The sequence below is a fragment of the Dipodomys merriami genome, unplaced genomic scaffold (assembly GCF_024711535.1).
Source record: "Dipodomys merriami isolate MVZ:Mamm:240054 unplaced genomic scaffold, mDipMer1.0.p SCAF_786, whole genome shotgun sequence".
Classification (NCBI taxonomy): domain Eukaryota; kingdom Metazoa; phylum Chordata; class Mammalia; order Rodentia; family Heteromyidae; genus Dipodomys; species Dipodomys merriami.
This window is the reverse complement of record NW_027206386.1, coordinates 69,983-94,604: the sequence shown is the minus strand read 5'-3', so window position 1 is coordinate 94,604 and position 24,622 is coordinate 69,983. Positions and strand designations below refer to the sequence as shown.

The 24,622-nt window shown below is 47.0% G+C and overlaps 1 gene segment (V, D, J or C); it reads right to left on the bottom strand.

The window, feature by feature from the left end:
* Nucleotides 1-3,993: 3,993 nt before the first annotated feature.
* LOC138818875 (immunoglobulin heavy variable 3-7-like) lies at nucleotides 3,994-9,993 on the bottom strand. The segment is given in 3 exon segments: nucleotides 3,994-4,077; nucleotides 8,162-8,313; nucleotides 9,954-9,993. Coding segments are annotated over 3 exon segments (276 nt in total).
* Nucleotides 9,994-24,622: the final 14,629 nt, after the last annotated feature.

The window sequence follows — 24,622 nt, the reverse complement described above, 5'->3', positions numbered from 1 at the left end:
CCAACTGGGAAACCTATACAGGGTGAGGATTTGTTTCTCATAGTCTGGGGTCAAGGTGTTCAAGATCAAGCACTTTTCTGTCTGCTTTGGGCTGTTTTTCTGATTCCTAGGTGGTCTACATGCCGTGTCCTCATGTGGCAGAAGAGACACCTGCGTCCTTCCCTTGCAGGATGGGAAGGAAAGATCAGCTCCCTTCCTCAAGGGGACAGGAGGACACTCACCATCCATGAGTCAGGCTGCTTCCCTGCAAGGGATAAATTCCAGGTCATGAATGTTGGGGAGCCAAGGCACGCACCCCATAGCTTCCCACCTCATCCTGGACTCCTTTCACATTGTACCTTCCAAATGATTTATCTATAGCACCCGCAGCAAAGCGATAGTGCCCCAGGGCTAATTTTACTTTCAGATTCCAAGGTTTTACTATCGTCTGAATCACACGGTGTTGAGTCACAAGTTACATGTGTTGTAAATACAACATGAGCCTGGAATATGGCAGATACTCCCAGAGGGATGATGGGAAAGAAAGGGTAACCATAGTTACCAACGAAATCCAAACATCAACTAGGAGACATGAAGCCTGAGAGACTGAACGATTTTCCATGACTTGAGTTCCTGCTGGGCTCACACAGTGTGGATGTGCACATAGGAGGTCTCACACATATATACTGTACTGTGTACAGGTGTGCATAAACAGTGTGGATGAGCATACACGAGGTCTCACACATATATATTGTACTGTGTACAGGTATATGCACACAATGTGGACATGCACACACAAGGTCTCACTCATTTATATACTGTACTGTGTACAGGTGTGCACACACAGTGTGGGCTTGGATACATGAGGTCTCTCTCTCTCTGTCTCTGTCTCTGTTTCTCTCTCTTGTGCGCACACACACACACACACACACAGTACTGGGCACACCTGGGCAAGGAGCCCCGTGCGTGGGGTCTGTGGGTCTGCAGCTCTCCCAGGCTGGATTTTCACTGAGCTTTGTCACCTGCAGTACTGAGCACAGGTTACCCCACAGGTCAGTTAGGCTTTGCCTGTCTGGGGTGCTGAGCCCATAGTTCTGAGGACGCTGTCCAGTGGTCTTCCTGCACTGTCCCCATTTCTCTAGTTGTCTCTGCCTGTCCCCAGCCATCCATGAATCAGACGGTCTCCACACATCCATCTTGGATTCTGTGCCCTGCAGAGAGACCGTGTGACACCCTGAGGCCCAAGCTCTGTACAGGGTCAGCACTGAGCCCCACGCTGCCAGGACACAGGAGTCACCCCTGGGAAGACTGAGGTGGCCACATGGGCACGCAGGGCAGTGTGGAGGGCTCTGTCCAGGGTGTCCTGGGCTGCACGGTGCCCGCACCTTTCATGCCCCACTCTGTCCTCATCCTGAGCCCTGCGTCTGTGATGGAGCGGCTGCTCCAAGGCTCCTTTCAGATCTCAGTTCAGGGAGTGGCACTTGGCTTCCTCTTTCCATCACAGTCTCTTATCAGAGCTCCTGGACCACTCCAGCGTTCATGCTGAAACTTTGCCATGTTTTTTTAAAGCTAGTCCTGGGCCTCGATACCTGGGCACTCTCCCTGAGTTCTGTTTGCTCAAGGCTAGCACTCTACCACCAGAGCTATCGCACCACTTCTGGCTTTTTCTGTGATTAACTGGAGAAGATTCTCTTGAACTTTCCTGCATAGGGTGATTTCGAACTGTGATCCTCAGATCTGAGCCTCCTGAGTAACTAGGATGACAGGCATGAGCCACCTGCACCCTGCTAATGCTGATTTTCTTTTTTGTACTTTGCTGAAATTACTTCTATATCCAAATGTTTTAGGTAGGATCTTTTGGTCTTTCAATAGTGTAACATATTCAGCAATGAAGGTATTTTAACAGCATCATTATGTTGTCATCCCTTTCTTGGCACATAGGCAGATTACAGCATATTGTTACTGTAAATACTAACTTGAAAAGATGAGTAAAATGGAATTGAGGCAGAGACTTGTTCTTTGTCTTTATACCCAAAAGTCATATAGTTGAATTATGTAGTAATTCTATTTTTAATGTACTGATTAATTGTATTGAGGAAGCGCTGCACTATCTCCATAGTGAGTGGTCTAATCTGTGTGATCTCCTCTACTGTACAGGAGGAATCACTGTTCTATCTCCATAGTGAGTGGTCTAACCTGTGTGATCTCCTCTACTGTACAAGAGGCCTTGCTTCCCCTGCCCTCCCATCTCACCAACATGCATTGTCTTTCTTTTTATTCTCCTTTGTTTATGGAAGACAGACATTCTGCGAGGGGCAAAATTCGATATCAATGTAGTTTTGAATTGTATTATTTGATGGATAACTATACTGAGGATTATTCTCATATATTCCTTATTCATATATATTTCTTAGTTACAGGTGCCTATTAAGTTTATTGGATAAATTCTTGATTGGATTACTTGTTTTTGATGTTTAATAATTTAACTCTTTAAACTTTCTGGATAGTGTTTCCTTGTCGGATGAATGTATACCAAAGATTTTCTCCATTTAGCAAATTTGTTTCTTTCCTGTTCAGATTTTACTTTGATATACTCCTATTAGTCAATTCATGCTATTTTATTCCTGATCTGTGTTCCATTAGTTTCTTTGCCTGTGCACAGCTCTTGCATGATTCTCCTGACCCTCCTCCCGCCAAGTGCACTGCCCAGTGATAAATGTGGATAAATCAGTGTAGGGAGCCGGGGCGAGACTCCGCCCACTCCCTTGCAGCTTTGAGATAACCACCCCATATTAGACGGTGCTTGGCGGGACGCCTGAGCTTTGCGCGTGCGCGAGCCAGGTAGAGTCCTCAGCCAATCCCATGACACCTGGTGACGGTGAAAGGCAGGCGACCAACAATAGACCGACCCGCGTTCCTATTTCCCTATATAAGCGGCTATGTTTCGGGTGCACGCTCTCTCGCGCCCAAGCTCTCCTACAACTAAAAGGCTCTCCAATAAAGCGTGATCTGAGAAGACTCCTGGTGTGGTGGTCGTTCTTTCTCGCTGGTCGAGTGGACGGTCGCTACAAATCAGAATCATCTCCATGTTCTATCTCTTCATCAGTGATACTGCATTAGGATAAAATGTGATAACCAAGCAACAAATCAGTATTGAAAATATATGTAAATAGATATTTGTAGTAGCATGTACCTCACCCAGAAGCCAACACAAATATAAATCATTGACTATTAAAGATCACAGGTGGAAACATGTCCTCAAGGAGAAGCTACTGTCTGGGTGCAAGTCCTGCTGTGCTGTGTTCCAGAGAGAAAGGTCACATATGTGGAGGTTTTCAACCACCAGTTCATGTTAAACACTCAAATTTAGATTTTAGTATACTCTGGTGCTTTTCTTATATTTTATTTTATTTAGAATTATTTTCCTGATGGCTTTCCCTTGAGTGTTTCTGCAAACATCGGGTGCTTTGTGATACATCTGTGCCACTCACAGAGACACAAACCTTCACATGATCACACACGTGTTTGCTATATGTGCACATGGCTGGGATGATCATCCTCTCCGGGGCCATTCTGGTTGTGATATTTCCCCCCTCCCCCACTGTGTTTTCTCCTCCTTCCGATATTCTGCATCCAGCTGAAGCTATTAGACCACAATGCTGCCCTCTTTTTGGACAGCATGTGATGGAGTCAGATGTCCCAGCTCCTAAGAAAGGATTTCACTATAGACTCTTCAGCATCTTTATGCTGAGAGCTGTTATGGGAGCAATGTTTACTCTACAAATTAGTGCCTGCTGCAATCAATTTCTCTCCCATTCCAGGACCTGTCAACATTTCCGTGAGACTATTCTGCAGATGAGCAAAACTCCCTTTCCTACCTTTCCCAGCTCTAAATTACAACCTCCACTACAGGTTGTGTGCAGCTAGTGCTGCTGTCTGGTGCAGCAGAAGCAGCTTCTCTCTCAGAGTTTCTGGCACCTTCTGGATGGTTTCCACACTGTGCCTTGCACAGCCTTACACAGCCATGTCCTCGGCCTTCAGGCTGCTGCTGATCTGCAGATGTGCTGTGCTGGCAGAGGGTTCCAGGGAGAAGACAAACTGAGGAGGATTAACATTGTGAAAATTGCAGTTTTGCCAAAAAGCTATCTACAAATTCAGTATCCAAATCCAATATTCCAACAACACTCTTTAATGGAATGGAAGAAGCAATCCAAAAATATAGATGGAATAATAGAAGACCCCAAACAGGTAGAACAGTGTTGGAGAAATATCAATACCAAACTTCAAACTTTGTTATAAAGCCATAGTTATATAAAAACAGCTTGGCACTGGCACATGAACAGGCCTGAGGACCAATGGAATAGAACTGAAGACCCACCAACCTATGGCCACTAATCTTTGATAAGGGAGACAAAAACATCAGATGGAAGAAAGACAGCCTCTTCAACCAATGCTGCTGGGCAGAATTGGCTATACATAGAAATCTTGAAGTTAGATCCTTATATATCACCCTGAACCAGAATAAATTCCAAATGGATCAAAGACCTCAGGGTAAAAGCAAATACTCTGGGAATATTACAGGGACAGATAATGGAAGCACTAGGGTTCCTTGGCACAAGTTGAAACTTCCTAAATAAAGATCCAAAATCACAAAAAAATCAAAGAAAAGCTGGATAAATGGGATTGCATTGAACTGCAGAGCTTCTGCATGGCAAAGGACATAGCTAGCAAGATAAAAAGAAAGCCCATGGATTGGGAGAAAATCTTCACTAGCTATACAACAGACATGGGCCTCATATCAAAAAATACTTAGAGCTCAAAAAATTAACCCCCCAAAACAAATCCTCAAAGAAACAACCACTCCATTAATAAGTGTGCTAAAGAATTAAAGAGATTTCTCTGGAAAGGAAATAAGATGATCAATCTACACATGAAAAAATGATGAACATCTCTGTCTTTAAAAGAAATGCAAATCAAAACTACACTGAGATTCCAGTTAGAATGGACATGATCAAGAAAACAAATAATTACAGATGCTGGTGGGGATGTGGCCAAAAGGGAATTCTATCACAACATTTGTGGGAATATAATCTGGTCCAACCATTCTGGGAAGCAGTATGGAGGTTCCTCAAAAGACTAAACATAGAATTCCCCTATGACCCAGAAATCTCATTCCTGGGCATTTATCCAAATGATTACTAACACTAAAGCTACCCACACAACTGTGTTCATTGCAGCATTGTTTACTATAGCTAATATATGGAATCAACCCAGATGTCCCTCAGTAGATGAATGGATCATTCATATGTAATACACACACACACACACATACACATACACATACACATACACACACACACACACACACACACACACACACACACACACACACACACAATGGAATTCTATGCCTCCATCAGAAAGAATGACATTGCCCCATTCATAAAAACAATGGAAAGACTTGAAGAAAATCATACTAAGTGAAGTAAGCCAGACTCAAAGAAACATAGGCTCCATGGTTTCCCTCATTTGTAACAATTAGTATATGCTTAGGATAGTTCTAGCAGAGGATCATAATAGCCCAATAACTATGTATGTATGACCACATAAAATGATACTAATTGAAATGGTCTCCACGATATGAAAATGAGAGGGTGTTTGTTGCTGTTGTTTTTCTAATTTTTAGTGTATTGTTTGCCGTTATTTTTTGTCTTTCATTTCTTTCTCCTCTGGTTTATTCCCCCATGGTCAATGTTTCTGATCTTGGTATCCATTGTCTTGTACTTAAGTTTATCTGATTTGGGGAAAGAAAGGGGAACCACAGCAAAGGGTGAACCAATGCAACAGAGATACTCACTAGACACTATGTTGGAAATGAACTGCATAAATTTGGGGGAGAGAAGGCAGGGGGGAGGGAAAGCAGTGAAAATGAGGAATGAGATAACGCTGTTCAAAAGGAAATGTATTCATTACCTTAACTCTGTAACTATAACCCTTCTGAACATCACCTTCACAATAACAGAAAATAATATGTATAATAGCAATAAAGCAGCTTATGAATATAAAGAAATATGATACCACTAGTAGAAATTCCAATTGTATTGATTGTATAGGAAACAATTCCTCTGCTGTTAAAACTTAGAAATATCAAAACAGAAGGGATTGGACTTATTTTAAAATTTACTTCTAAGAACTATCACATCCTCCCATTTAGAAGCACAAGTTCATTGTTACATGGAACAATTATCAGCATTTGGAATGTTGACATTGGAAACTTTCAAACTGCTTTAGAGTGTGTAAATAAGTAGAGTGCTTTCATTGCATCATTACAAAAAGCAGACACATTCTTGAGGAGGCTGCAGATTCTGCACTGAGCGCATGGCGGGCACTGACAGAAAATAAGATTCTACATATTTGTGATCTTTAGGAATCATTTTACCCCATCTAGAAACTGTAAGGTCCGCTCCTGGATGGCTAGCAGACTCCACCCTCCTCGCAGCAAAGTCTCCACCCAGTACCTGCGTTACCTAGGCAACTGGGACACCTGGAAGAGGTCACATCTGCATCTGCTGAGGTCACATCTGAATTTGATGTGGCCACACCTTTCTCCACCCATACCCTAGATAAGGCCTAGCCCAGGGCCAGACTCTCCCTCTCTGCTCTTTTCTAGCTCTTTTCTAGCTCTTTTCTCTCTCTCTTTTCTCTCTTTCCCAGCTCTCTTTCTTTCCCGGGCCTTTCCCAGCTATGTGGAGTGCCAACCTTGCCTGGTCCCAGCAGGTCTACTGAATAAACTTACCCCTTACCCAAATACCACGTGCGTGGTGCTGTTCTTACTTGGCTACCTCTTTTTAAAAACCTAACAGAAACCTAAAATGCCATCCAAGAATCATCTTCATGGTATGTATCTTAAGTTATCTCAGGTCCACTGGGCAAGGCACAACAAACATCTGCATGCAATTCCATCTGTCATCCATCATGATGTCTTGCAGGGGTGTGGCTTGCAGAGACAGAAACACTGTCCCTGAAGTCCAGTCTCATCTGAAGGTCTCCTATGTCACCAGTCATCAAGGTGATCCACGACAGTCTGAGCAGGGAAAAGTCAGCACTATACCCACACCACCTGTGGCAAGGTCAGACGTATCCCAGACTCCTAATGACCACTTCACAGTAGTCACAATGCCTCTACACAGAGGACAGCAGGAGGGTGCTGGGTAATGGAGACTGAGAAATCCCACCACCTTTCCCTAGAGACTTACAGGAGTTACAGTCTGTGCCACCCCTGACTCCAGATAGAGAGATGAACCTGGGATTGAGAACAGAGACATGAACCCAGGACTGAGAACAGAGATACGAACCCGGATTGAGAACACAGGGCTTACTAGTTTCATGTTGTATTCTGGTGAGGAAAGAGAAAGGGAGATATAAGGATAAGGGTGATTCAGTTAAAAAAATAGTTAAAAATAAAAGTGATTCTGTTTGATATTTATGGTTCCATGATAAGAAAGGGAGATTTGAGCCTTGAGGTTTTATTGGTCAATGGCAGAGGAGACCTGGAGTGGGAGAGTTCCAGTCACAACATGAAATTTGAAGTCTATCCTCACCAGGCCTTCTGGAAAAGCAATCACCAGTGGCCCCGAGCTTCCTCAGATGCTGATCCTGGGTACCACAGGGGAGTCAACTCTGCCCCTTCCCCAAAGCTACATTCTTCATTCTCTTCCTGTGAGATGTGTCATATATGTCAGCGTGTGTATGCATGTGTGTATACAATTACAAAAGCCAGAGACTAACTTTACATTCAGAGACATCACAGATTAGAAAAGACCACAGCAATCCATAGGGAATCCCTGGGAAAACTGTTAAATGGAGATATGGCCCAGACCCAGGAGACCAGCTCCTGGCTCCTGTAGCATCTGCTCACAAAGCTGATTCTCAGCTTAGTGTGTTCTGGCTGCCCCCTGCTGGTCAAAATCACCCCTGCCAGGAGGTTTGTGTCAGGGCTCAAACTGGAATTTCTTCACTGTGTGGTAGTACAGTAATACATGGCTGTGTCCTCGGCCCGCAGGCTGTTCATCTGCAGATAAAGCATGCTCTTGCTGTCATCTCTGGATATGGTGAATCTTCCTTTCATAGACGCAGCATATTCTGTTGTGTAACTATTAGCTTTGAGTCTAATTAAGCTAACCCACTCCAGCCCTTTCCCCGGAGCCTGGCGGACCCAGTACATCCAGTAATCACTGAAGGTGAATCCAGAGGCTTCACAAGAGAGTCTCAGGGACCCCCCAGGCTGCACCAAGCCTCCCCCAGACTCCACCAGCCGCACTTCACACTGCACACCTGCAAACACAGAGAATCCTGGTTAGGGAGCAGTTACAATACCTACTGTGCCAGTCTTATCCATTCATATAACCCATATATCAAGTCACCTACAAACTACCTTTTAAAATAGCAACAAGGAATAGCCAGCTCAGCCACAGATCCATGATCTGTTCTGATCACGAAGTGCAGGGGATCCAGGACCAGGCTCCTCTCAGAGCTACATGTTCCAGACTAGGGGCTGGTTTTCAAGGGCAGCAGCAGGCCCGATTTGCATGTCTTCCTGCTATATAGAAAGCTCTTCAGTTGGAGCCTACACACTGTGCTTTGTGTGTAGATGAGAGAGAGAGATTGAGCCAAGGGCTGCTGTGTGCATGTGGAGCAAGGGATTCAACTGCACAAGGGAACAAAATGATCTAAGGGGCAGAGGTGGAGAGGGCTGACTCTTCCAACCTGAGACAGGTGTGGACCTGGGAAGGTGGTCCAGATAGGACCAGTGTGCTAGTGGAATCAACTATTTGGACAGGAACTTTCTTGGCTCCATTCAGTGTTCAGACTACTAACAGACAGCACATTCTAGGTAGCTTGACAGAATGATTTTTCACACCGTTCTGCAGTCTGGAATCCAAGGTCAAAGTGGCAGAGTGCTTGTTTCCTAGTCACTCTCTTTTCAAGGTTTGATGAAAGGCAGGTGAACACCTACTGACCATTTACGTGCATCTACCTTCTTAAATTACACTAAATAATTGGTCATGTTGTCACATGGGGCCCTGTGAATTTTGGGAATGCAATGTAGCCCACACCACCAGTGTAGAAGTGATCAAAATCCTTGACATGTTCTATCAAGAGATAAAATGAAGTCATTTGAAAATCAGCCTTAAGGAGCGTTGGTTCTTGGGGAGATCTGCTATCATGGTAATCTTGACAGATGAAGTGTATCTAGTGTTTTCCTCTCTACAGGTTTTCCCCATTCACTCAGCCTCTTCCCAGTTGGAGGATGGGTCCCACTTCTCGTGTAAACACTGACGCTAAAGTAGTGAGAGTCAGTAGAGGCAAGGGACATGACCTGTGAGGGCTTTAGCAGGCCACCGCTGTATCTGGGCCAAGACACTGGAACACACGTAACCGCAGAGCCATGAGCTCACCCACAGCCTCCCCACACAATCCTACCAGAATCCTTGAGATATTCATATTTGTCTGCTCCAGCAGGAAAACAAAACCCACCCTTCCCGTCATGTGGTCAGAGTCCATGCATCACATGAAATGTTTCAAAGATGTAGAAGCTTCGTACTGATTGTGTAATTGGGGATTTGCATGGGGATGCATCCCCACGTGAACACATAGCAGAGAGACTAGAGAGCCCAGTTAACTGACTCCCACGGGGAGAAGGCTGCTGCCTGGTCGCTCAGCCCATCTCTTCTGTCACCCTCGCCATTCCAGATCCCTCATCTGTCAGAGTTGTGGAGAAGGAGCTGATCAGAGAGCCAGATGTGCATACACACACATGTACACACACATACAAGACGTCTGTCCATTACATTTTACATCCATCTGTTACGTTTTGACTCACTCAAGCCCCTCTGGATGGTCTACTGCCTGTATCTCAAGGTAGCACTAAGCTGACCGTCTCCCTGTGAAACAGAAATGCTATGAGCACTCACCTTGGATTGAGCAGGGAATACCTGCTCTGTCTGCCAGCATCTCGCACCTGTGAGACTGAGTATCCTTCCCTTCCCCGCCTCCACTCAGAACAGCATCATCACCATAACTTTGACTTTGACTCATCTTCACCTAGCTGTCTCTGAAAAACCATTTTCTCTATGTGAACACAACAGTGACCTTGAGGTATTTCACCCTAACTCTTCAAGAATATTCGTTGAGTGGAATGAATCATGAATAATCTGCATCTTTGAGTAAAGGAAGTAGGCATCAAGAGAGGAAGGTGAGACAGGAAGTAAACACTCAAGAGAGGAAAGGTGAAACAGGAACATTATTTTGGAAAGATGCTTACATTTTTAAAAATAGTAACAGCACAGATTGGGCCTCTGCTCAGAACTCTGGGCGAGTGGGCTGACCTGCTGTGGGATAGTGGAGAGGAAGACACAGAACCTAGGAATTAATCAGAGGAAGAAGAGTCTGTCCTGGTCCCTGGGGACTGAAGAACTTGGAAATACACTGGTGTGTGTGTGTGTGTGTGTGTGTGTGTGTGTGTGTGTGTGTGTGTGTGTGTGTGTGTGTGTGTGTGTGTATTCTCTTACTCTTAAAGAATATGTACAAATTACCTATACACCACCTTGGATTTTCAAGTTTGTATTTTCTCTAGTGAGAGCATCAAACCTCCTCTCAGTCATTCTGGCATATGCACACACACACACACACACACACACACACACAAAATCTCACATTCTTTTTGTTTGTTTGTTTTTGTTTTGCAAGTCATGGGGCTTGAACTCTGGGCCTAAGCGCTGTCCCTCAGCTCTTCAGCTCAAGGCTAGCTCTCTACCACTTGAGCCACAGCACCACTTCCTGCTTTTTTTTTTTCTGTGTATGTGGTGCTGAGGAATCAAACCCAGGGTTTCATGCTTGTGAGGCAAGCACTCTACCACTGAGCCACCTTCCCAGCCCTAATCTCACATTCTTGTTAGCTCTACACTCCTAACTATACAATAGAACACAAGAACACACACCTCCTATCTGCTTGCATTTTTCTATACGTTCACCAACCTCCGACTCCCCTGTACTCTACAACTTTATCCACTTCTGGTGATCATTATTCTCCTCCCTGCTTCTATTTAACTTGCACACACAGAGAATCCTGGTCAGTGCACCTCACACTGCACCCCTGCACACACCCAGCATGCCCATCAGTGCACCTCACACTGCACCCCTGCACACACCCAGCACACCGCACTCCTGTACATACAGAGCATCCCGGTCATGCGACCTCTAAACCACTTGAGACATGTCTATGTATTTTTCTTTGTTAATTTTCAGATATAATCTCATATTTTTTGCCAGAGGCTGGACTTGGATTAAAGTCTTCATTTCTATGGCTCTCAGATAGCTGGGATTGTAGGAACATATGGTCATTTCTAGTTTTTTGAGATGAGATCTTTCTAATATTTTGCCTATGTAGACCTCAAATACCAATCTTCTCAACCTTCTCAATCTTCTCAACAGAAAATTACTTAAGAATAATTTTAAAAACATTCTTTCTGTTGGGGGCAACAGCCTCTGTTCAAGGCAAGGAGAGAGCAAAGGTTTGGGGAGAAGCTCTTGCTGTCAGATGTACCTGCAAGAGGCTCTGTCTTTCATTACTTGATGCATTTAACCATGTATTTATTGTAAGTGATTATTTGTGAGTTTGTTCACTTATATCAGGCAGGGCTTAAGCAAAAGGGAGTCCATGAACTTTCACAAGAGTTATCAAATGATGAGATAGCAGAGAATGAAATAACAATAAATGTGACTAAACTCATTAAAGTTCAGTATATTTATATGTGAAATGACACAAGGAAAAATCCTCTGGACCATTAACATGCACTTACAAATGAATTACAGGAATTAACCCAGTCCTGCTTGTGGTTGTGCACTGGTGCAGAGGAAGAGTGAGCTGCAAGGATGGAAGAGGATGAATATGGACAAACTGCTTCATGTGCACGTAGTAAAATAGAGCACAAACTCTGGTCAGATTGATTTATGAGTTGTGGAGGTGGATGAGAGATTGAGGGGATGAGTTTTACCAGGGTATATTGTATACATGTATAGAAATGTCACAAGGAACCCCCTCATTATGCAACTAATATGTTGTAATAAAAATGTTTTAAAATGATGACTATTTGGAACAGTTATAATGCTCATATTTACATTTAGTTTATTCATCTATGAAATGTAGCCCATTGTACTTCTGAATTATTTGAATTATTGGCATAATAATCAGGATTATAATTACTTCTTTGCTAGGTCTTGGAAAGTTTGGAACCATTTTCACAATATTTTATACTAAAAGGGGAACGAACATCTGTATTTCTACAGTCAGATTTTTCCCCTCTGAATTCCAGGAAGCACTTTGCAGGTGTGGAGATTAAATTCACAGCCCTCTGCCAGCTTCCTGTAGTGAGTGATTCCTGAGCAAACCCTGCTGAGCAAGTTGCTGAGCAGCCCTCAGGAAGGTTTGTGTCTGGGTTCACACAAGGCTCCGACCACAGTGCTTGGGCGCAGTAATACGTGCCACTGTCCTCAGCTGTCAGGCTGCTCAGCTGTAAGTAGACTTGGTTCCTGCCTGTGTCCCTGGATATGACGGCTCTGGAATGCAGGCTGGGGCTGTAGTTGATGCTCCCCTTAGCCCAAATCACACCAATCCATTCAAGGCTCTTGTCTGGCCGAAGCCGTACCCAGGACACAGAATATTCAGATATGGAGAATATGTATGTGGCACAGATCAGGCTGAGGGTCTGTAAGGACATCAAGACTCCTTCACCCCATTGAACAATGTGATCCTCAGTCTGCACCCCTAGGGAGAGGAAATGACCATAAGTCACAGACGTACATTAGACACCCTGACAACCCCTCTCATCCACATTGTCCCATCTTAAACCTCATGAGTGACTCACCACTGGGAATAAACAACAGACAGAGCAGGAGAAAGAGAGAACCCATGTGTTTGTGGAAGTGGAAGAATTTCCAGAGACCCCAGTCCTCAAGACAGGACAGAAAGATGGTTTGCCAACCCCTATACTTACTTTGAGCTGAGGTTGATTTGCATGGGTGGATCTGGTGAGAGCCTTAGGTGAGTAGGCTACAGCACTGGGAGGTCAGAGCTTCACTGGCTCTCCTGTGTTGAGTCAGGAAAAGGAACCATCTGGAAGAAATTGGACATCAACATTGGAATGTAGGAAAAGGTAGCATGGAGTTTGCCTCAGATCTGTGCAGGCAAGACTGGCAATGAATCAGCTTTGAACACCTTAGGTAAACCATCTTACCTTGACAATCCGTGAGGCTTGCTGGCTTCACTTGTTATATATCTGTCCTCCTGATGCTCTAAATTCATTTTGTGATGAGAGCTCCAGTCGTTTAGGATGGTACAAAGCCCTGTGACCTTGTGTTTCCCCCATTGGCACAGCAACCATCACCCCAAGTGCCTGTAGGCATGATAAAAGTAACTTCCAGGGCTCAGCCATTACTCAATGCTGCAGCCAGAGCCCTCTGGGGATATTAAAAAACACCATTTCCAAATTAAACTTCTCAGTTGTCCTGGGATCTGCGGAATGCACTTATCTCCTTGGGAGTAGACAGTGTCTTCTCGATGAAGAGACCCGACCCTGTCTAATTTTTGTTGTTTTAATTTTATGTTTATTTACATATAATGAATATACAGGTCATTGGGGCATAATGTGATGGTCCAGTATATTGTCTGACTATTAGAAGGACCAACTCTGAGGAAATACCTATGCATTATCTCACAATTTATCTTGTCATTGGTAAGAGAATTAAAATTTATCCAATAGCTAGCTTAACATTGTAATATATTCAGATTTACTCTAGACCCCTTGTTATGCAACAGAATGTCGGCATTCACTCCTCTTGTCTACTTACACTGTGGCCCCATCAATCTGTCCTCTATCTTTCTTCATTCTCGGTTCATCACTGTCCCATTCTCTGTTTCTATGCAGTTCAGAACTTTACAAGTCCACAAAGACAGTGATGCATTTGGTACTTGTCTTCTGTCTTTTGACCTGAGTCCTCCAGGTCCATCCATGTGGTTGCAACTGACAGGCTTTCTTCCTTCCTGTGGTTGAATAGCAGTCCACTGTGCACACCTGTCACTTTTCAGTTATTTAGTCTGTTGTGGGACATGTAGGTTGATTTCAGAACCTAGTTATTGTGACCAAGGCTGCAAACAACTCACAAGGGACCTGTGCCATAGAATTAAGAGAACTTACAGGAAGACAAGGATGAGGTCTGGGTGAAGAGGAAAGACCCAAGGCTGCCAGGAAAGAGCAGCGGCTGCACCTTCCTGATGCTCGGGGCAGGGACAGAGCTGAGGCCCAGCCTGAGATCTTGTGCAGGAGGCCCCTGTGGCTGTGCCTCTGTGGTTTCTAACACAGTTAATAGGTGGCTGTGTCTGCAGCATCCATGCTGTCCAGTGTGAGGAACACCTGGCTGTTGGAGCTGTCCTTGGAGATCACCTCTGGGATAGGCTGCACTAATTATTATCAGTCCTCCAGAATGTATGACAGACACTCCAGGGCTTTCCTGGATAAATCCAGTTCACACCTCTACTAATAGTGGACAGTGAGAGTCCAAAAAAGGAGCAAGTAAGCTGGAGGGTCTGTGAGGGTCAGAGACCCAGGGCTGCATGCTTTCAGGGTGACTTGGGACAGGTCACTTGTGGAAAAATACAAGAAGAAAATAAAGCCAGATCAGATGAGGGCAGGAGAAACTTTACCAATGAGCAGGCCTGACTAGAGTACTCTCAGGCAGGGTCAGCAGCAAGAGTGTGGAACAAAACTTGCCAACAGTGGCACAGCACACATTACCCAGGGCCCATGCAGGCTTTTCAAACAGGAGTGGTTGAAAAGGAGTGGGTCGAGCTGGAAAAGATTTGCAATCTCCTAACCCAGTTCCTGACGCTGACAAGGTAGCCCCAGTCCTCAGTCATCACAGTACTTCTGTATCACCTCCCCAAGAAATGGGAGCTCCCTCTGGTGGGAAGCAGCTCTCACTTCACCTTGGATCCTGAAGAGAGGAGCATGGGACTCACATGCCTAGACCACCATCTGGTGGGAAGCGACCATCACTGCACCCTGGTTCCTGAGGAGAGGAACAGGGCACTCACATGCCTAGAGCTTCCTCTGGTGGGAAGCAGCTCTCACTGCACCCCGGGTATTGAGGAGGACTTTGGTGTGAATACCTACATCGCCCTCTCGTGAGAAGCAGCTCTCACTGCACCCTGGGTTCTGAGGAAAGGAGCATGGCGCTCACATGTCTAGAGTGCTCTCTGGTGGGAAGCAGCCCTCACTGTACCCTGGGTTCTGAGGAGAGGAGCATGGCGCTCACATGTCTAGAGTGCTCTTTGGTGGGAAGCAGCACTCACTAAACACCAGGTATTGAGAAGGACTTTAGTGTGCATGCCTAGATCTCTCTCTGTGGGAAGCAGCACTCACTGCCCCCTTGGTGCTGAAGAGAGGTGTATGGCACTCACATGCTTAGAGTGCCCTCTAGTGGGAATCAGCACTCACTGCACCCTGATGCCTGAGGAGAAGAGCATGGCACTCACATGCCCAGAGTGCCCTCTAGTGGGAAGAAGCCCTTACTGCACCCCTGGTCCAGATGAGGACAGTGCACATTCCTAACGCATGCTCTGGTGGGAATCAACAATCACTGCACCCTGGGTCCTGAAGAGAGGAATATGGTGCTCATGTGCCTAGAGCACCCTCTGGTGGGAAGCAGCCCTCACTGCACCCTGGGTCCTGATGAAAGGAATATGGCACTCAGATGCCTAGAGTGCCCTCTTTTGAGAAGCAGCCCTCACTGCACTCTGGGTATTGAGGAGAGGAGCATGACACTCACCTGTCAAGAGTGCACTCTGGTGGGAAGAAGCCCTTACTGCACCCCAGGTCTTGATGAGAACAGTGCATATGCCTAGAGTGCCCTCTGGTAGGAATCAGCACTCATTGCACCCTGAGTCTTGAGGAGAGGAGCATGGCACTTACATTCCTAGAGTGCCCTCTGGTGGTCATCAGCCGTCACTGCATTTTGCGTCCTGAGGAGAGGAATATGGTGCTCATGTGCCTAGAGCACCGTCTGGGGGGAAGCAGCCCTCACTCCACCCTGTGTCCTGAGGAGAAGAATATGCTGCATATGAGCCTAGAGCATCCTCTGGAGGGAAGCAGCCCTCACTGCACCCTGGGTACTGAGGAGAGGAGCATGACACTCACCTGTCTAGAGTGCACTCTGGTGGGAAGAAGCCCTTACTGCACCCCGGGTCCTGATGAGGACAGTGCACATGTGTAGAGTGCCCTCTGGTAGGAATCAGCACTCACTGCACCCTGGGTCTTGATGAGAGGAGCATGACACTCACATGCCTATAGTGCCCTCTGGTGGGGCAAGCCCTCACTGAACCCTGCCTAGAGTGCCCTCTGGTGGGAAGCAGCCCTCACTGCACCCTGGGTCCTGAGGAGAGTAGCATGACACTCACATGCCTAGAGTGCCCTCTGGTGGGACAAGCCCTCACTGTACCCTGGTCCTGAGGAGATGAACATGGCACTCACATGCCTGCAGTGTCCTATGTTGGGAAGCAGCCCACACTGCAACCTGGGTATTGAGGAGGACTTTGGTGTGCATACCTAGATCGTCCTCTGGTGGAAAGCTGCACTCACTGCACCATGGATCCTTAGGAGAGGAGCATGGGCCTAACATGCCTTGAGTGCCCTCTGATGGGAAGAAGCCCTTACTGCACCCCAGGTCCTGATGAGGACAGTGCACATGCCTAGAGCACCCTCTGATGGGAAGCAGCTCTCACTGCACCCTGCTTCCGGAGGAGAAGAGCATGGCACTCACCTGCCTAGAGTGCTCTTTGGTGGGAGGCATCACTCACTAAACTCCGGTATTGAGGAGGACTGTGGTGTCCATGCCTAGATTGCCCTCTTGTAGGAAGCAGCACTCAATGCACTCTGTGTTCTGAAGAGAGGAGCATGGCACTCATATGCCTAGAGTGCCCTCTGGTGGGAAGCAGCCCTCACTGCACCCTGGATCCTCAGGAGAGGAGCATGACACTCACATGTCTAGAGTGCCCTCTGGTGGGAAGCAGTCCTCACTGTTCCCTGGGTCCTGAGGAGAAGAGCATGACACATGCTTAGAGTGACCCTGGGGGAAGCAGCCCTCACTGCACCCTAGTTCCTGAGAGGAACATGGCGCTGACATGCCTAGAGCGCCCTCTGGTGAGAAGCAGCCCTCAGTGCACCCCAGATATTGAGGAGGACTGTGGTATGCATACCTAGGTCTCCCTCTGGTGGAAAGCAGCACTCACTGCACCTTGGATCCTGAGGAGAGGAGCATGGTGCTACCATGCCTAGAGTGCCCCCTGGTGGGAAGCAGCCATCACTGCATCCTGGGTCCTGAGGAGTGGACCATGGAAATCGCATGCCTAGAGTGCCCTTTGATGTGAAGCAGCCCTCACTGCACCCTGGGTCCTGAGAAGAGGAGCATGGCACTCACCTGCCTAGACTGTCCTGTGGTGGGAAGCAGCCCTCACTGCATAATGGTTCCAGAGAAGAGGAGCACGGTACTCACTTTCCTAGAGTGCCCTTTGATGTGAAGCAGCACTCACTGCACCCTGGGTATTGAAGAGGACTTTGGTGTGGATACCTAGATCGGCCTCTGGTAGTCAGAAGCACTCACTGTACCCTGGATTCTGAGGAGAGGAACATGGCACGCACATGCCTAAACTGCCCTCTGGTGAGAAGCAGCACTCACTGCACCCTGGGTATTGAGGAGGACTTTTGTGTACACACCTAGATCGCCCTCTGGTGAAACGCAGCATTCACTCCACCCCTGACGAGGACAGTGCACATGCCTAGAGTGCCCTCTGGTGGGAATCAGCACTCAATGTACCCTTGGTCTTGAGGAGTGTAGCATGGCACTCACACTCCTAGAAGGCCCGCTGGTGGTAGCAGCCTTCACTGCACTCTGTCCTGAGGAGAGGAATATGATGCTGTGCCCAGAGCACCCTCTGGTTGGAAGAAGCACTCACTGGAGACTGAGTCCTGAAGAAAGTATCATGGCACTCACATGCTTAGAGAGCCCTCTGGTGGGAAGTGGCCCTCACTGCACCCTGTGTCCTGAGGAGAACATGTTGCATATGTGTCTAGAGCATCCTCTGGAGGGAAGCAGTCCTCACTGCATCCTGGGTCCTGAGGAGAGGAGCATGACACTCACATGCCTAGGGCACCCTGGTGGGAAGAGCCCTCACTGCACCCCAGGTATTGAGATTGACTTTGGTGTGCATACCTACATCGCCCTCTCGTGAGAAGCAGCACTCACTGCACGCTGGTTCCTGAGGAGAGGAGCATGGCACTCACATGTCTAGAGCACCGTGTGATGGGAAGCAGCTCTCACTGCACCCTGGGTTCTGAGGAGAGGAGCATGGCGCTCACATGTCTAGAGCGCCCTCTGGTGGGAAGCAGTCCCCACTGCACCCTAGGTCCTGATAAGGACAGTGCACATGCCTAGAGCACCCTTGGGTGAGAATAACCACTCCCTGCATGCTGGTTATTGAGGAGGAGTATGGTGTGCATGAGTGCCCTCTGGCTGGAAGCAACGCTCACTGCAGCCCATGTAATGAGAAGGACTATGTGCACACCTAGAGCGCCCTCTGGTGGGATCAATGCTCACAGCACTCTCTGGTTTTGTGGGAGGAGGAGAGCAGGTGAGGGGTGAGGCAACAGAGCAGTGCAGGGGTGGGACTTGTGATGGGGAAGAGTATGACAGGGAAGGGGCAAGAGAGCACAAGTGAGCGGTCCAGGGGTGGGGTTTGTTGGGGAACCAAGCATGAAAGTGGTAGGGCAAGAGTGAGGAATTGAGTGGTACAGGAGCAGGTCTTATGGGGCAGGCAAAGCACAAGAAGGGTGAGGTAAAAGCATGTAAGTGAGCAGTCCAGGGGGGAAGGTTTGTGAGGGGGGCAGAGCATGAAAAGGATGTGGAAGGAGCATGGGAGTGGTTCTGGGGGGGGACTTGTGGAGGGCAGAGCACAAGAGAGGTGGGGCAAGAGTGCAGAAGTGATTGGTCCAGGGGCGGGGTTTGTGGGAGGAGCAGAGTATGAGAGGTGCAGGGCAAGAGCACGGAGGTGCCAGTCCAGGGCGGGGCTTGTGGGGGACAGAGCACAAGAGCGGTGGAGCAAGAGCCAAACTGAGCAGTACAGGGATGTGGGGTTGGGGCATGCTGTGGGTATGCAGCCAGTGACTGGTGCGATGTGGGGATCAGATGTGGTCCTGAGTCCTGCAGAGCACAAGCTGTCGCCACCCTCCTAAAGGGCCTGAGTCCCGGTCTGCTCTGAGTCGGGGCCTGCTCCAAGTCCCAACCTGGAGTCCAAGTCTGACCCACTCCTTTTTGGGCCTGCTGTACAAGGCATATCAAGGAATTTTGTCTAGAGTTAGGACCATAAAAGTGGTGTTGTACCCTAACCCACACCTCCCCCAATCTAGGCAGGCACCTTTACACCAAGTTGCATCTGCTGTTGGTCTCAGTCTGTGTGAACCAGCTGGCCGGAGTTCAGTCCGGTCTGACGTCACCGCCATGCCTCACAGCCTCCACCCCTGCAGGCAGGGCGGGTGTCAAAGGGGCTGGGATAGTGGGCAGCTTGAGGGCCGGGCCACCGGATATGGGGCCGGGCCACTGAATATGGGGGCAGGAGTTCCGGGAGAAGAGAGGAGAAAAACCATATGAAGAGGAGCACAGAGAGAGAGAAGGAAGGGAGGAGAGAGGGGAGAGGGGTGAGGGGAGAGGAATGAACCTCTTGGGCCAGAATGACAGAACTCGGAGAGAAGTACATCTTTTCTGCAGTGTGGCAGAGGGGCCCGCAAGGGGTACACAAAGCCTAAGGAGCCTTCGGGGCAGCAGCAAGGCCAGCAGAGAGGCTGGGGGGCCAGCAGATAGCAGAGACGTGACACCTGTGGGAAAGATGGAAGAGGGGGAAAGGAAATAAACCCCACCCTTGGAGGCTGCAGGTGCTCCTAGTTGTGATGTGGCTCAGGACAGGGCAGTTGCAAGCCGACTAATAAAACTCCTTTATTTGTGCCTCATGGACTTTCTCACTCACAGGTTATTACAAGTAGACCATCACTGCCTCAGGCCTGGCCTGAGATCTGTCTCATTAGGAGCTGGGTGGGGGTAGCAGAAGGTGGGAGTAGACAGTGTGGTCTAGATGTTTTTTTGTTTTTCCTTTCAGCCATACTCCAGATCCCACTCAGCAGAGGAGGGGCTCCAGGGTGCTGAGCCTTTGTTCCACAGAGACTTCCCTTGACTTCAGGTGCTATAATGAGAAAATGTGAATTGTTCAGAAGCTCGGAATGGTGAGTGTAGGATCTGGGTGTACAGCCTAATTAGGATGGGCTGGGTGAACCCCAATATATCTTGCTTGTAAGGGTGCCTGTATGATTTAGACCATGTGGCAGGGTAATTGTATGTGTTAGTGATTATGGTATGTGTTAGGATACATGTTAGTGTTGTATGTGTTAGAGTAGGGTATGTGTTAGGGTTAAGGTGTCTGTTAGAGTACAGGTTAGAGTATGTGGTGGAGTACATTTGGGGTACATGTTAGTGTGCATGTAAGGATACTTGTGTGGCTTACAGTATGTGTTAGGGTAGGGTTTGGGTACATATTAGGGCATGTGTTAGTGTTAAGGTATGTGTTAGATTAGCACACATGTTAGGGTGTCTCTTAGGGTATGATTTGGTTTCAAGTTAGGGCGTGTTTGAAGTACATGTTAGTGTTCATGAATCAATACCTATATGGTTTAGAGTATGTGGTAGGGTACTTGTTAGGGGTTGAGTACATGTTAGTGTTAAAGTACATGTTAGTGTTAAGGCACATGTTAGGGTTAGCACACATGATAGGGTATCTCTTAGGACTTTGAGTTGGGTTAGAGTTAGGGCATATTTGAAATATGTATTAGTATTCACAAGTCCAAACCTGTTTGTTTGTTTTTTTACAGTATGTGTCCGGTCAGTCCAATGGCCTTCAGCACTTGTGGGGTTGTTTTGCTCAGAGTCCTTGCCCTACCATGCTTGATGGTGTGGGGCCTGCTATGCCTAACTTTGAGTGAGATTGGAAATTAGAATGAACAGTCAGCTGTGCTTTTACTCTGTTCACACACCTGCCATGTGCATACATGTGAGGATATGTCTGTGCTATGTATCTCTGGGAACTTGGGCCCAACTTAATCAGGTTTTGTAGGGTTATAGTAAGTGTTAGGGCACGTGTTAGGTTATGTGTTAGGGCACAACTTATAGTATGTGTCAGCATACTTCATAGGGGATTTGTTAAGGTACGTGGTAGGGTTTGGGCACACATTAGGCAGTTAGGTGTATATAAGGATACCTATGTGGATTAGTGAACTTGTTAGGGTATATTAAGGTATGTGTTAAAGTACACATTAGGATTAAGGTACATCTTTGTATTAGTGCATGTTTGAGGTGCATGTAAGGGTATATGTATGGGTACTTATACATTTTAGAGTATGTATTAGGATATTTGTGACATATGTATAAGTGATTAGGGTACAGGTTAGTGTATATGTGAAGGTCAGGGCTAGGGTTTTGGTTAAAGTATGTTAGTGTACATTCAGAGTGCATGTAAGGGTAACTGAATGGTTTATATAATATGTGTCTGGGTACTAGTTACCATATGTGTTAATGTCTGGAGCATGTTTAGTGTATTAGTTAAAATACTGTTGGAGAATCTGTTAGGGTTAAGATATGTGTTAAAGTTAAGACATATTAGGATGTATATTGGTTTACTTTGGGGTACTTGTTACAGTATATGTAAGGGTACTTGTATGATTTTGAGTATGTGCTAGGGTACTTGTTAAGATGAGTTAATGTTTTGAGTACATGTTAGTAAATATGTTAGGGCATGTTTGGTGCAGATATTATGGTACATATAATAATACATGCATGACTTGAAGTACATGTTAGAGTACTTGTTAGGGCATGTCACACTGCTCAGCTGTGGTCCGTGCACCCCAGCAGTCCTCAGGAACCTAAGAGGCCATCATACTGCTCACTTGTGGTCAGTGCACCCCAGCAGTCCTCAGGAACCTAAGAGGCTGTCACACTGCTCATCTGTGGCCAATGCATCTGACATCACACTGCTCACCTGTAACTTGTGCACCCTGCCAGTCCTCAGGAACTTGAGAGGCCACCACATTGCTCAGCTGTAGTCCAGTGCACCCTGAAATCCTCAGGAACTTGAGAGGTAGTCACACTGCTCAGCTGTGGCCAGTGCACCCTGATAGTCCTCAGGAACCTGGGAGGACATTACACTGCTTACCTGTGAACAGCATACCCTGGAAGTCCTCAGGAACTTGAGAGGCTATCACACTGCTCACTTGTAGCTAGCACATCCTGGTAGTCCTCCGGCCTATATGAGGAGGAAGGCATAAAGCACTTCACACTGGGTGGTTTGGAGCTATAGAGATCTGCCTTCATAGCTCTGAAGTCCAGAAGTGTGGAATCAAGGTATATTATTGGCACATTCCCTTGGACATGGTGTGTTCCAGGTCTTGTCCTACTTTCTAAACCTGTTAGGACAGAGTGCAGTCTCTAGAGTAACTTCCCTGTGTGCATTTCTGTGACTGAAGTTCCACCTTTTAAGGGGCACAATAATAGTGGTTTAGAGAGTGGAGAGACAGAAGACACTGTACAAAAGAAAATATACAAAAACAGTGGTATATAGATGACCCTAACAACACCTGGAAGAGCCCATTTTCACATATGGTCACATTCATAGGTACTCAGTGGTTAGAACTTCCATATATGAATTTAGGGGACACAAACCACTACAATGCCTCTGTCAGCAGTTTCTACCTCCCTACTGACCGTGTGGATCCTCTGGAGCCCAATCTCCTTCCTGGGCACCCAAGCAGATCCCTGCTGATCCTGACTGCTGGGCTTCAGCTGACACAGTAGTAATTCAGTGAGTGCTGGGGACACCGAAGTTTGGAACAGGATCAGACAGATGCTAGTATGTCTCTGGACACTGAGCCAATGGGACACTTGCTCAAGGCTTCAAGGTTCAGTATGTCCTGGGTAGAAAGAAGTACTGTAGCTACAGGCTCCCAAAGGCCAAAGACCTTCCTAGATAAGGTAGGCATGCTCTTGTGTCTCTGCAGAGACTACAGAGTTTCCTGGTGAACTTCAGTGGGACACATCCTGGTCAGTGGGGGCAAAGCATGCCAAGAATGGGTCTTTAGCTTCCAGAGAGTGGTAGGGATATGGACAAAAGAGAGGAGCAGGCATCCTCACTTCTAAACAAATGTAAAACACCAGTGCCAATGTACTTCCAGGGCCCAGCCTCTGGGCGCTTTGGGCTGGTAAGCTTTGCATGTCCATGAAGCTCCCAATGCTTCATGTAGACTCTGCCACCTCAGGGTTGGATACATTACCCCAGAGCTGGAGTGCCTCCCCCCACATGGCCTGGACTCATGTTCACTTGATAATTAGACGTCCCATGAGTAGTATGTGGTCTTCTGACCCTGTGGAGGAACCTGAGTGTGAAGCACTAAGATGCAGTTATGGGATCAGGGGTCACTTCACTACCTGCACTTCATCTTCACTTCACTACCTGCACTTCATCTTCACTTGCTCATGTGGGATTAAGCACACCTAGCAGGTTGATGGGTTTTTTAAGCAAGTCACTTGCCCATCAGTGCTGATTTCCCTTTATTGAAATGTGACAACCATCTGAAAGCATTCTGAAGCACTGTAGGTCAAGGTTCTAAGACCCTCTGAGCATTGAATCAGTCAGCTGAAGAGGCATCAGGGAGAAGGTGACCAGGACCTGGGTTGAAAAGATGGTCACTGGGTTTAGTTTAGGAGCTGACTAGACCACGTGGTTGGGACTGAAGCCCCCAGACTATGGCTGGCCATGCTCCAGGTAGCACTGGGCTGTGATGGGACTTGAAAGAGTCATGCTGAGGTAGAGCCTTGGTGTCACTAGGCAAATGGCTTCTCAGACCATGGGAGTTATCCCTTGTGATAGTCCTCTGCTTCAGACAAGATCCCCACTAAGGCAGCCATACAGAGCCTCAGACGCTGCTATAAGGAAGGATGCAGAATGAGTCTTGTCAACACACATTTTAGCCATAAAAGATGTCATTTGTACTGTTTCTTTTCTCCTTTTTGAAAAAAGTTATGAATCCTACTCATTATGGTCATGAGGCTTGAACTCAGGGCCTGGGTGCTGACCCTGAGCTTTTTTTCTCAAGGGCAGTCTACTACTTTGAGCCACAGTATCACTTCTGGATTTCTGATGGTTAATTGGAGATAAGAGTCTCACAGATTTTCCATGATCCTCAGATCTCAGCCTCCTGAGTAGCTAGGATTATAAGCATGTGCCACCAATACCTGGTGTTCCCTGAGCTTTTGTGCTTAAGTCTAGTGCTCTAGCAATTGAGCCACATATGTACTTCTGACTTGGAGGTCAATTGATGGTAAGATTCTCAGGAACTTTTGTGTCTGAGTTGGCTTTGAACTGTGATCCTCAGATTTCCTGAGGATCTCCTGAGTTGCTAGAATTACAGGTGTGAGACTCTGGTACCCTGCAATGTGC